The 14,332-nt window shown below is 40.8% G+C and overlaps 1 protein-coding gene across 5 annotated transcripts in view; it reads right to left on the bottom strand.

The window, feature by feature from the left end:
- The window catches only part of YAP1 (Yes1 associated transcriptional regulator), a 55,066-nt gene extending 42,139 nt beyond the window's left edge, over positions 1-12,927 (bottom strand). For 4 of the 5 annotated variants that reach the window (XM_075198786.1, XM_075198787.1, XM_075198788.1 and 1 more), the window contains exons 1-2: positions 12,349-12,927; positions 1,349-1,599 (exon numbers count right to left, since the gene is read on the bottom strand). In XM_075198786.1, the coding sequence (XP_075054887.1) occupies positions 1,349-1,599; positions 12,349-12,576 (479 nt within the window). In that variant the 5' untranslated portion in view covers positions 12,577-12,927. The remainder of the gene's footprint in view (positions 1-1,348; positions 1,600-12,348) is intronic. The other variant, XM_075198785.1, reaches the window with a different exon arrangement.
- Positions 12,928-14,332: the final 1,405 nt, after the last annotated feature.

Raw genomic sequence — 14,332 nt, 5'->3', positions numbered from 1 at the left:
CAGTTCACAAAATGACTATATCCCCGACTTGAAGGTGTCGCAGGCAATTTAAGATAAATTGTTCCCCCACATCTCTTAGGGGGGGGGAATTCAATTCAGCGCAATAAGTCTTCAGAACGTTCAGAGACACATGGTCACAACGTTCTGGCTAGAACCTGCGCATTGATCCTCACCCCCCGATGCGAAGAAAAATGAACGCAGGTTATCTACCATAATGCCGACAATTGCATCCACCCCTTAGACATACAGTACTAGGTAATACGTTGGCGGTTTATGTATAGAGAACAATAATGAAATGTTAACCAGTGTTTTGAAACGTATGGCTCTCGCTGTACCCACACCATTTCATCACCAGTTTTGGCAAACAGGACCAATTAAGCATTCATATTTCCGACCACTTTCTATAGGTTGAAGAATGGATCCTTTATTTCTTGGTCCATGGAATAATGTTGTAGGATATAAACTAATTGTGAGCATGTGAATACCTAGCATTACTGTGGAGCGCTCTTAGGCTTGTTTGAACCGACCTGATTGATAAAATAAATATATAATTTGCAAAGTTCTAAAACCGATCCTAAGAAATTAATTCATCTCAAACTGTCATGGGGCATAATTGCAAGACAAATATAAACATGAACAGCTAACCATAACAGAAAGCCCGCCAGCCATACCCAGAATATGCATATAAGGGTGCATTTTGTAAATGTAAGGTCTATCTTTCTGTTGGCTAGGAACACCGTTAAGAGAGTGTATTTTAGCAGGAACCTATACGGTGCAGGTATTGTAAGTATGCAGTCCTCTGTATACGCCCAGCCCTACCCCAAACGCCATGTCATCTGCCCAATATAAACAGATTTCACACCTGCTAATGTTGGGCAAACGATACGTTGATCTGAACGTTACATAACCTGCCTTTGCTAGAGGATGTATCTAACCAAGAAAAAGATAAGACTTGTAAACGATATAAAGAATAAATGAGACTCCAAAAATGTGGTCTGATCCTTTAAATACTAAATATACTCTGTATTCACCAAATCCTTAAGTGAAGAGTCAAATCAAATACTGGATACCGTTACAAAAACCAACTACCGGATCTGGTTACATACACACGAAAAACACTGCAGGCATGTACATGTTAAAAAAAAAATTATTAAAATAAAATTAGACATAATAAACACGTAAAAATGTGAATATTTAAAATTAGCATAACCTTATAAAAGAAGGGGGTAGGGGGGGGGGGGGGAACAGTTCCCTGCAAAAGTAAAATGTACAACCACAAATGCGTGTACGTGCGTAGATGTTACTGCCACGAGAAACTGTACTTAAATTGCATTAGACAGCGACTCACTTCAGAAAATATCTTTGTCCTGATGGAGTTTTTGCCATCTCCCATCCCGGAGGCAGAGGGACGTCGTCCGGGATTTCAAAGGAAGGCTGACGAAGGTGCTGGCTTGGTGGTGCGAGTCCTTGAGCAGAGACCACTCCTTGTGGGGGAAGTGCACCAGGAGAAACCGCGCCAAGCTGCAGAGAGGCCGGGGAGGAGTGAGCGCGTACGTGCTGCGGAGTCAGCGCCCCGGCAGATCCACCGTCTGTGCTGGCCTGTGAGGAGGCAAATGTGGGATTTTTTGAAAAACAGCTGCTGGCGACGAACAAGTCATAATCCCCCCCCCCCCCCCCAAAAAAAAATGGAGGCACATTGACCACCAAGATTTAACGTTATTTACTTTGCAAAATAGCCTTCTAAAAAATACCCATGCAGACTATTTGTTACTTTATGCCAAGCCAATAAACTAAAAGTTATTTCAGCATGCAAAACCCCTTTAAAAGGGCGATGTTGGGGGTGGGGGGGGGGGGGGGGGTAGAATCTGACAGTGCATTTGTGAGCCGTGGGCTGTCTACCTTAGGACTAGGCCGCCAATAGGAATAAGGATCATCACATGTGTTGCATTTTAAATACTGAAGAGTAACGTGTTATTGTGCACATCAATACACAGTACAAAAAAAACGGAGCAGCAAATATATAATATACAACCCAAATGATGCCAAATTCAGAGGCAAAAGACAGGCTATGTGTGACACAATCCAGAAATCAGGACATGTGATCACGTCATGGTGATAAACAATCACTGTGCTCAAAGCAAAAAAGGCATATATATATTTCATTAAACTTGCTGCAATAATATATGCAAGAATGTACACCATGTATGCTTGAACTTTGTATTGAGAAAGTACTCCGCAGATTTATATGAACAAACATGAGGGTGGCAAAGAGCACCGTAAATAAAATAACCAAACACAGGACTATGTAAAACAGACAAATAATAGAAAACTAAAAAAAAAAACAAAAACTCAACTCTTCCTTCAGACCACTGGAGCTAATAGGGAAAAGTTGACCTTGCAGTGCTAATAAAAACACTAATGAACAGTTCACAAAGGCATTGCATGCAAAAACCAGCGGACTGGTGATACCAGTTGTGAGGAGGTGGGGATCCCAGTAAGAATACACTGCAATAAAACAACAACAGAAAGCAAACTAGCCTAAAACATCTCCCTGCATCAGAATCTAAGCTTACAAACAGACCAGAGCATAGTCAAGGTGCATTCTGGGATAACATTTATATGACTTCTACAAAGAAAAGTAAATAAGAGCGTAACTGTCAGGATAATCAATTTCTTTATCCACTGAAAACAATGGATAGCCACAGGTCACACCTATCCCAATATCACCACATGCCTGGCCTCTAAATGTCACCGATACCCAAGCACAATCCAACCATAGTCATCTGGGCTGCTATCAGCAAGGAACGGTTCTTTGCGTTTGGTCATTTTATCAGACCCCCTTGTGACCCATGGTCGTGGTCACTCAGCCCGAGACTAATCGCATACAATGTGGCCACAAACTGTTTAAGAGGAGAAGAGTGAGGATTTACCCTACAGCCCTAGCCAGGATTCATATAAATAGAAGCACCATAACCGGTGATGACCAAATCATAATTCTTTAAGGCATTATAAGCTTGTCTTGCTAGTGTTACAGGATTTCTGCAAAGGCAGCACTAAAGATTCTATGTACAATAACAATGCTCTGCCAACCATTTGGTACACATGTTAAGAGCAGCGGTGACCAATTGGCCCACACGTGCTTAACCAGAACGTTTGAAGAGGAAGACGGAAAGCAGGAAAAATAATGGCTGATTAGTGGAGTCCTGTGTGTACTTTAATGTCCATGAAAATTGTGTGGTCCCAGTGTTTATCTAAAGAAAACAATGGGACCACGGGGACAGGACCACCAGTGTCCTGTTTCAATCAATATTGATGGAAGAGTGCCCATTGGCGATACCAGCTATCTGCCTTCAGAGCTGCCTAACTCTGCCTTGTTAGAAGGTCTCCAATTTATTAGGAGAATCTCATGCAAGTCACACACTTATATGATACAGATATGAACGGATAACAGCGATACCATTGGCTGGTTACTTGTGTGACCAATACTATATTTTCTCTAACTGTTAATTATCGGAAGAAAAAAAAAAATAGCCAAAAGACTTGTATTGAATATACACATACATACATATACAGGATTACATGTATACAACACTCGATGACCAGAAAAAGGTGGTCATTTCTGCAAGTGTTCTTAATTTGTGTTGCTGCAAATGTACTCATACATTAAGCATACTGGTTCACACCAATCACAGAACATGTCCAAAGTACAAAAGAATTGCCCAGCCAACAGCAATACTTTACTCATTAACTCTTTTCACAAAAGGAAAACTTTGAATATTAACCTACAAAAAAAAGAGCTAGACATAATATACGTTGTCCAAAAGATCTTTAACAACTTAGCAGAACTTGGAGATGACCGACATTCTATTTGCATTAGCTATATAGCAAAGAGCAAGACAGTCATATGAAACAGAAAAAAAAATTAAAATACCCACTTTCAAATAAGTGCACAATTAACAAATCATCTAGTCTTCACAGAGTCCTAAAATGTGACAAACCAATACCAGGTTCACAGTTAATCAAAAAATAAGCCAATATGTGTGAAAAACTACACCCATACTGCTTTCACACAGACATTGAAAGTAATTGGAGGCAGATGCTCCAAAAATGAAGTGCACTTCTTACTGGATCACCAGGAAGTGCTACCACCTATATATAAATGGACAACCTTTGAGTGTTTGGTGTTAAACATTCAGGGTTGTATTAATGTCAAGGAGAAAAGACCTCTAGAGTGACCTCAGAAGCAATTTCTGCAGTTAAATTAGCCTGGAAAGGGTTTTAGAGGCCCCTTATAAACAATATCCATCCTTCTACAGTGAAAAGATTTAAAAATTGAGAACACTGAAAATAATTGCTACAAGTTGCAAAACAACCCAAACTCGGAGATATGGAGGCATTTACAGCTCCGACACTTTCTGGACTCCTCGGGGATTCGTGAGTCTGCGGGACGACCACTTACTAAATTTGAATCCCTATGTACCACAGCACTGTGTCCTAGACACACACTATCTCTTATTTATAGTATCCTTATTGAACACTCCTTCAATAAACGGCCCACCTTCATACGAGATTGGGAACAAGAATCGGACTGCTCAATAACAGAGCAGGATTGGAGTGATATTTTTTTTACGCGCACAGTCTAGCTTGGTTAGTGTACGAATAAGTGAAACACAGATGGTACCGGTGTCCCAGCCTGTTAGCCAAGATGTTTCCGGGGCCGTCAAACCTAGGTTGGCGATGCCAGATGGCGTTGAGCACCCCATTACACATATAGTGGGATTGTACAGCACTTAGGCCCTTCTGGGATGCAGTTCTCCTTCTTGCCAAAGCCATCGTAGGTGTTGAACTACCTAATTGCCCTAAATACTGGTTACTAAATGACAACAAAATGACTCTCACACAGTATAAAAAAAATCAACAGTTAAAAATCTCTGTAATGCGGCAAAGGCCGTGGCCCGGTCCATTGGAGATCGTCAAATGCCCCTACCATTAAAGAATTGGTTTGCTCGTTTGGAGTTTTACAGGACAATGGACGATGTGCTTTACTCCTCGATAGATAAATATAGAGAATATTATCTTTTGTGGTTCGAATGGCTCGATTTCAATGATACATCATAATAGACTGAGTGGAATAGATGAACCCCCCCTTTCTTCCTCCCTAGACTTGCCTTTGCTTCCCCCACTTACCAGTCTTTCTTCTATCCCCCACCCCCTTAATTACTCCTACTTAATTATATATTTCATGTTGTTCTTTGACGTTCAGTTACACTTTTAATCTATTGTCTGCTGCAAGTCAAGAACATTTGTATAAGCCTTTTTATTTTTCCATAAAAAAAAGATTTATAAAAAAAAAAAAAAAAACAACCCAAACTCTACATCTAGGGGGTCTACAGGCCTCTGCCAATACATTTTATGACTCAAATAGGATTGAACAAAAAAGGCTTTCGCATTTGCATTTGGTTTAGGTTTGAAAAAGTTTTGTCCAAAATTAACATGAGACTTCTGGAACAATGTCCTCGGGATAGACAACACTAACATGGTTTGTTTGGCATTAAAGCCCAACTCTATATTTGTGGAAAACCAAAGCACATTGTATCACTACAATAGCTTAATATCAATCATCAAGCATAGTGGTGTGATGATTTGGTGGAGCTACAGAACCCGAAATGCTTTGCAATTATTGAGTTCACCATTAAGTCCTCTTTATTGCAGAATATTCTAGGGGAATATAGGAGGCTATCAGAGAACAGTTGCCAATCAAACCAGCCAATCTGCATCTGAATGAGAAAACAAGGTTCTGGAACGGCCAAGCCAACATCCAGACTCCAACCCCATTGAGAAGTTGTGGCAGAGTTCTAAGGAAGATTGACCAACATTCCACATGAAGAAACAGTAGAACTGGCTGGGCTCAGGGCATACCCAACAGTAGTGGTCTGGAGTACTAGGAAACAGTGAATTTTATTTGTGCCATGGCCAGGGAGAACTCCTATAAACAGCTTATGGATTGGTAGCTCACGTCAAAAATAAAGGCCTCCTAATTTTCTTCTTCTCCTCCTCCTTACACAAGAGACTGTGGTGAGGTAGGAGCTTTCTCCATATGTGGTGGTCCTCCGAGCTAAACCATAAGCCCTGTGAGATAACTAAACCTACTCAAACGCATACTTCATATATGACCAGTCACCAGATGAGGGGCACAGAACTGGAAAACAGATGTACCCAACACAGCAGTTTTTGAGCTAAGACTTTCTTTATTGCAAGATGTATTATATCAGGTTGAATGGACTCCTATAGCTACTTTGGGGATGTGGTGGAAACTCTCAGCACAGGGGGCAGCAAATGTTTTCAATTTCCTTGTACTTTTACTCTAAGATACCTATGTACAGTTATTGTCAAACTGAGTTTACACTTTTCTCAAGAAGGGCGCCAACTCCCCTTAAACAATGTCATTTGTCAAATGTGACAGAGGAAGAGTAACAAAATATATGATATCTTTTGACACATACCAATGTTCAATTATTGTATCAAATATAACTTTACTCATATGAGTCATAAAAGGTTAGGAATTAAATGGTATAGGAGTGTGTTGGCTAGCCTGTGACACCCCAGCACACCCTTCCAGCAATAAGCTGCTATATATTGGCAAAGCATGCTGGGACTTGTAGTTTCACAACACCTGGAGTGTCACAGGTTAGCCAACACTGGTATAGGAAATATTAAAACATTCAGATATGATGTTTAAACAATATTCTTAACGTATATGCTGGTATTGCAACATGAAAACGTGTCCCAATGCACTGGTTGGTGCTGGAAATCACTGAATTAGGTACTTTGCAGAGTGCTCACTGCTCAGACATAAGGTTTGGGGTCCTACTGCATTAAGAAATACAGATTTTTAAAATAACAATGGCGCAAATTCGGAGATTCCATATGACTGTAAACAGTTTTATTTTGACATTTAAACAGTATTTTTATATTGCTTTTTATTTTTAACCCTAAAACTACAGTGGAAAGTTTTGCATTCTTATTTTTAATTAAATTTGCTTAGTTTACACAGAAAAACATCCAGGGGTTGCTAACAAAATATTGATAAATTTATGTGAACCTGTCCGAAATCCCAGTAACCAATCAATAAATAGAATGTGAGAAAAACATTTTCATACTCCGAGTGGTCATTGATCTCCGTGTGGCACACTGCTGGCAATTATAACGGCACATCCAAAAAGAACAGATTGTAAAACCGAAAGTTTTACGAAGTACAAGTAGTTATCACTTTAGCAATCAGTAGGATGTAATTCGGTTTTAAAAAGAGCATATTACGTTTTTTTGCTCTCTTCCATCTGTACACAATGCCAGAGATATTAGGTGGGGTTTATTTAGCAAAGGAGAGGTGAGCCATTAACAAAATAAAGGAGATAATTTAAATGATAATTGTTCCTTCTAATTACAGGTCTATAAAATGTCTGTTATGATGGATTCTATTTGTCATCAAACGTGTCATTAGCAGCTCACAGCAAACTGATCACCTGAATATTACACTTGGGTTAAATGGAAATCTATTTATATTTTCTCGCCCCCTGTGTGACTAACAATAAGAGGTATTTATAGTAAATTACATCTGTCCAGCAGTATAAATGCTCACTTAGTTTGCTTACTAATGTCATTTCCAAAGCTGTTAAAAGAGGGGAAACTTTCATCACTCTAGCCAATGCAGAAAGACTGAATGATGGAATGACAGTCTCCTAGCTAACAACCACTCTGCAGATTGGTAAACTCACACAATGCCTTGAATGTAACAGTAACTCTTAAAGGGGCATTTAAAGATTAATCTCTGCCATTTGATGGGTTTATTATTTTGTCCCCAGATCACGTCCCGTTTGGCCATAACATTTTGCGGCTTATTATATTCTGTAGCATTTTTAGCAAAACTTCAGTGTTAAGACTGAAATAACATGTTACTTCATGCAGAAAAATTCTATGAACTTTCCTACATAATAATCTGGCCTTTTCCAAATTGGAAAGGGGGGGGAGGGGGTCGTCCTTCACATAGGACTAATGCATTAACTGAATGTAGACCCACCAGCCATCCAGACCTCTCCCACAGCACTCAGCATAAACAAAGACAATTAAGCTCTATGGAGGCAGGACGGAAGGTATACTTCTCCTCATACTGCAAGTATTGAAATTGGCTTCGTGCTTCAGATAGTGGGTGGGACAAGGGGGGGGGCTCCCTATTTGATCATCAGGGAGAGTTCTACAAGAGTGAACCTCCCCTTCAACAGCTGGCGAAAGATATAAATAGGGTGACTCCAGGTAGAAGTGGTTCACTCCACCTATAATTACTACTCCTGTATTTATTAGTTTATTTATATAACTTCAATCATATTACACAGCGCTGTACCAAGAATATATAATCGCTCACCTGTTCCTGCCCCATTGGAGCTTACAGTCTAACAAACACACACACAATGAGGCAGGGGGTGGCTGGGCTGGGGAGCAGTGGGGGGCAAATTCCCCCGGACTGGTCCCATTGTGGGCGACCTTCGACTGGGTCACTGGAATACATGCATTTATGTAATATTATACAATGTCTCGCCCCCCGGGCTAACATTTGTCAGACAGTCCCTGTACTCTATCCTTCAGATATAGCCTTACTTATCCACAGAACATTTTGTGGGCTTAAACAATATTCCGCCTATTACTTCACTAGACTTCCACTCTATGAGCAGCAGCCTGATGTGACAATGGTTACCTGCACGAAGGTCACAGGTTTGATTCTGACCCAGTGAATATGTTCTCCTTGTATTTACATTGTGTCATTGTGGAGCAAAGAATGAATAATCGGTTTCAAAATAAAAGAAATAAAAGAAAGGTCACTGTTTATGGGCTGTAGGGAAATTACACACGGTTCTGCTGGGACAAGAAATTAAGTGCATTTAGAGCATTCTGATTTTTCAGCGCTGTGGAATATGTTGGTGCAATTTAAATAAAGGTTTAGAATTTTGGCTGATCTGCTGAATTCAAAACAAACCGTTCCCATGAAATACTGCCCCCCAGTGGTTTAAATAAGCACGAAAAACTGCAACACAATTGCTTATCTTTTAATTCGTATTATTGTTTACGTGATGAGAAAACATTTCAGAGCGCTTTCCAGTGGAGATTTAGAGCATATTACAAAGATGCAGAGGACCATTGGGTAAATTACAAAACAAGCATAGGGGAAAAAAAAAAAAAAAGGAGGTACAATTCTTAATTTATTGCATGTAAGAAGGAGTGTATTTGAACAAGCCTGGGTTTTAGAGAGGCTTGTTATTATTATGAAAGCAATTCAATATAACAGATCACATTTAGGGGTATATTTACTATACTGCGGGTTTGAAAAAGTGGAGATGTTACCTATAGCAATCAGATTCTAGCTGTCATTTTGTAGACTGCACTAAATAAATGACAGCTAGAATCTGATTGGTTGCTATAGGCGACATCTCCACTTTTTCAAACCCACAGTTTAGTAAATCTAGCTCCTAGAGTTAAAAATCCAACTATTCTGTATAAGCGATTAGCAATGCCAGGTTTACAATTAGTTAAAGTAAAAGTTAAAAATAAAATAATATTCATATATAATATAAAAAAACATGTATATATTAATGCAACTTTTTACTTTCATGTGAGTTTCACTGGATTAAAGCATTGTAACATTTTTAATTCAGACAACAGCAGTAAGGTGGTTGCAAAATATTCATTAAACATGAAAATTTAACATGTAGTTTTCTCTATTAAGTTTATATTGCAAAGAATCTTTGCTAGTTAGTCTTCAGTTTATAGATACCGCCTTGATTGATTAATGTGTGAGAAATTCGTAATAAGTCTACATTTTTGGTGGGGTGCATGCAAATTATTAAAGTCTCTGCACCGCACATATCTGAAACTAAGGGCCCATTTAAAAACAGAGTAACACCAGACCCAGCTCTTTATAAGAAAGTTCTATGCTCCATGTAAAAGTAAATGGAAGTATTTCAAAACAATAAAACTTCAAGTCTAAAGTACACCGATGGCCATTTAAATGGTGTGAATAGATATGGAAATTTCCAGTCGCAGATTAAAGTTTTATTTATCCATGAGAAGAAGTTTTAACAAACGCTGGGTGCAATGACAAATCACAGATTTGTCTTTGTAGCACAGAGCTTGGGTGGCCATGAGAGATGAAGGGTTCTGTGTGATGATGAAGTTGGGGGGGAGGGCACACTTCCTCCTCCTCCTCCATCCACAAACTCTAGACAGCAGTGCACAGTTCTACGTGCACCCAAAGGGTGGTCCCAATATAACACTACTCACCAGACAGCCAGCAACAGACCCACTATAAATATTTTAAAAAATAATTTTAGATTTACTATTAGCTCTTCATCGATCCTAATTGCAACCTAGTAAATCCCTTGTCCTAGAAACATTCCTATACTTCCATGTGCTTTTAAATGGCCAGCCCCTCCCCCTGGATCTATTCCCCTCCTGTGTTCCACCCTGAGGCCAACTTCGGGAAAACCAGCCTACAGCAATGATCTTTTGCAAAACAATTACAGGATTTTTTCCCCCCCTACTATTATTGGTTGCTAAAGCACCCCCCCCAGGGGACCCAAAAATAAAATAAAGTAACAAAGCTATTTAACAAATTGTGAAAATGTACAGAACAAAACCATCCTCAAGCCTCAAACTCAAGAACACTTTCCAAACTTTTTACCAAGATGGGGCATTAAGTTATTAAACAAACTTCTCTAGTGAAGTTGTTAATACTGATTATTGCAAACGAACTATATGGTGTCAAGTAAATAACTAATAATCAGACTGGCTGTTTTTTCTGCTAATTGAACATCTTAAAAAAAAAAAACATTAAAAATAAAAAAAAAATCCATGGACTTAGCAAATTCTCTCTCACCAACATAGCCCTGCACTCCTTGTAATACATCAGAAATTACTATTATGGTTGAAATCCCTGAAGTTGAGCATTATAACATCATTTAAAATGCAATTTAGCATTTGTAGGTCTGGAAAGTTAAGCTCTTCCCAAGTCAGGAACAGCAGCATTGTGCTCCCACTATGTGTAAATATTACTCACAGCAGTGGGGAAAATACTGGTTTTCTGTAGCCAGAGGTGAGATTTAGAGACACAAATTCCAGCTTTTCTACTATACACCTAAATATCTGGCAAAGCCGCTTCCCTCCGTCTCCAGCAGAGCCTGCTCTCCTGTTTCAGGACTGCAACCATCCAGTGTGTATAAAACAAACTCTGCAGACTACACAAGAAGGATAGAACCAAAAATAAATAAATAAAAATGTATACAAGGCTTTAAATTCATATGCAACAATAAAAACAGAATAAAAAAAAAAACAAAACAAGACAAAAAGCATTGCTACAGAGGTCTGTCTCCTGGTCTAGAGGAAAAAAAGTGAGTTGCTGCAGGATGTTGCAAACTTTTCTGGCACACAAGGGGTTAAGTCTTCAAGGCTGAGCTGACAGATCAGAGGCAGCTAGGGAACAACCATATAAAGCTATTAATAAATGACTTCCAGAGCACCATTACTACACAGGGCCCACAGTATAAACCAGTGCACTCCTCCCCCCACCCTGTCTTTTAGATGTGGGAGTTAACAGGACTCTACATGCAACAAGCTCCTCCACCCCCCCACCACCACTCTGCCTTCAGCCAGAAGTTGGAAAAGCTGCATTGGCCCTGGAGAAATGGATGGATTGCAGGTTGCTGTTGCATTTACTTAACCAGTAGTTACTTTTGTATCACAATTGAAACCGACCGATAAGCTGGACCATGGGAAACCTAGTAGCCCATTTAAATGTTGCCATATAATATAACTTTCCTCCTCTGCATTCAATAGACCAGTAAACTAAAAAAAGGAACCTAAATATATTCTTGGACACTGAACCAACACTGCCAAATATACATAAAGCACAGTGACCCATCAGCATAGCCCTCTTCATGCAGAACTTTAAATCTGACAACTAGTTTTCTTAGGGAAGATATATATATATATATATATTCCTGTATAGGAATGTATGTAGTTGCTGAGGAGGGGGGCATTGAAGAGGCCCATGGATTGCATATCCACAGTATAGCAGAACGGTATCCCTGCAGGATATTACAATGTATCCATTAATATACATAATATTGCTTTATTATCAATGGTAAGGTGAACAATATGGGATCCCTTCCCAACCTGAGCTGGGGGAGTTTATCAAGCAACAAAGTCACCTGGGCAATACCTAGATGGGGCAACTTCTCATATTAACCCCCCTCACCCAGTGCACCCCCTGCCCCCCTCCCCTAGTGTATACCCCTGCAGTACCTGTCGAGAGTGGGACTTGGGCTCCGGCTGCTTGAAGAAGGAGTCGGGCAGCTTCCTCATCCTCATGGGCAGGGTCTGGGGCAAGTTGCCGGTTTTGGGGTTCATGACCGCATTGAAGAGCGCCTCCAGGTCAGTCTCCGAGTCCCCCCGGACGTGCACAATCTGATGGCCGGCCGGGGGCGGCTGAGGGGCTGAGGCGGAGGTCTGCTGCTGGGGTCCGGTATCCATGATGATAGTGGAGGGAGGGGGTGCTCCAGTGCCTTGGAGGGACAGGGGGGGTAGGGGTGCTCCGGTGCCTTGGAGGGAGAGGGGGGTAACACACTCCCTGGGTGAGGAGGGGCAGCCGCTCACAGTACGAGGCTCCCGGTCATGTCACGGGGCAGATCTCGACCCTAATGCCCTTCCAGGGGGGGCTTTGGCCACAAGCTGCCAACCCCGTGGCCCCCAGGTGTCCGCTCTGCAGGCCCCCAGTGTCCGCGCTGCAGACTCTCCGCTGCCGCAGCTCCCGCTCTGCAACTCGCAGCAACAACAAGAAAACTTTCCTCCCGTCCCGCTGGGACCGCAAAACTTTTTTTTTTTTTTTTTACTTTACTTTTTTTTTTTTTTGGGCACGTGACCAGCACAGGGCCACGCCTACTACATGGATGAGACCGCGACGGGGGTGGGGCCTTCTGGGAAAACCACGCCCCCTCAGGGTTGTAAAAAAAGAAATGAAATCCCGAGATTGATCTGTCACTCACTGACTAGGTCGGTGTGGCAGTCATGCTGGGACTTGTAGTACCACAGCAGACCCACATATTACCTGAGCTTGGTGTGCAGTGATTGCTGCTGGTGGTCTGCATGGTGTCCTGTGTGTTGATGTCAGTGACAGGAATGTGAAATATTATTATTATATGGAGCTCAGACATGTGTATCCAATGATCCCTCAAGTTTACCTTTATATTCTAGGTGCAGTACCTCTACCTAGTTATTAAATAGACACAATGGGGGGAATCCAATTGGGCGCGTTACTGTAAAAAGTAACGGTCTGCGCACTACCAATATTACGCTCTCTGAGCCGCGAGCAGAAAGCTGGGTTAAAATTACCGCATTAACATTAATAGGTTTTCCGCTGTGGTATTCTGGAGGGAATTGAATACCCCCCAATATGTTCTCCTCTAATTACAATATTTTATTCTATTGTATGAGTTTAAATTTTAATTCCTTGTTATTTTTCTTTTTGTTAAAATCTGCATTTTTGCTTACATCTGTAGTAGGGTAACCGCATATTTGAGCAGAGGTGTCAGAAAAGAGCGCCCATCACTTTATGACTAGACCACTTTCACTATGAACACTTTGGGCTACAGGATGATATGCAACAAAGTCCGCTCCCAGCTTGTCTACCTGTGCGTCCTTCTATTATTATCATCCTCATCATTTATTTATATAGCGCCACTAATTCCGCAGCGATGTACAGAGAACTCATTCACATCAGTCCCTGCCCCATTGGGGCTTACAGTCTAAATTCCCTAATATACACACACACACACACACACACACAGACTAGGGTCAATTTTGATAGCAGCCAATTAACCTACCAGTATGTTTTTTGGAGAGTGGGAGGAAACCGGAGCACCTGGAGGAAACCCACGCAAACACAGGGAGAACATACAAACTCCACACAGATAAGGCCATGGTTGGTAATCAAACTCATGACCCCAGTGCTGTGAGGCAGAAGTGCTAACCACTAGGCCACAGTGCTGCCAGTATTATTATGTATTATGCTCCTTACATATTCTGTACTACGCTATGTGTTTGTTTTGTACCCTGCTTTTACACCTTACCTATTATGCTTTTTGGTAGTATTCAGATTCCATGCATGCTTTGTCCATGTTCTGCATGTTGAATTAGTTTCTTCTGTATTTTGTTTGTTGGATATGTACGTTTTATATACCGTGCTCTATTTCCCCTCTGAACGATGCTGCAGAAATTTTTGTGGGGTCTC

Source organism: Mixophyes fleayi, chromosome 2 (genome assembly GCF_038048845.1).
Source record: "Mixophyes fleayi isolate aMixFle1 chromosome 2, aMixFle1.hap1, whole genome shotgun sequence".
In the NCBI taxonomy this organism is placed as follows: Eukaryota; Metazoa; Chordata; class Amphibia; order Anura; family Limnodynastidae; genus Mixophyes; species Mixophyes fleayi.
The sequence above is the reverse complement of the archived record's forward strand: the minus strand, read 5'-3'. Positions and strand labels throughout refer to the sequence as shown.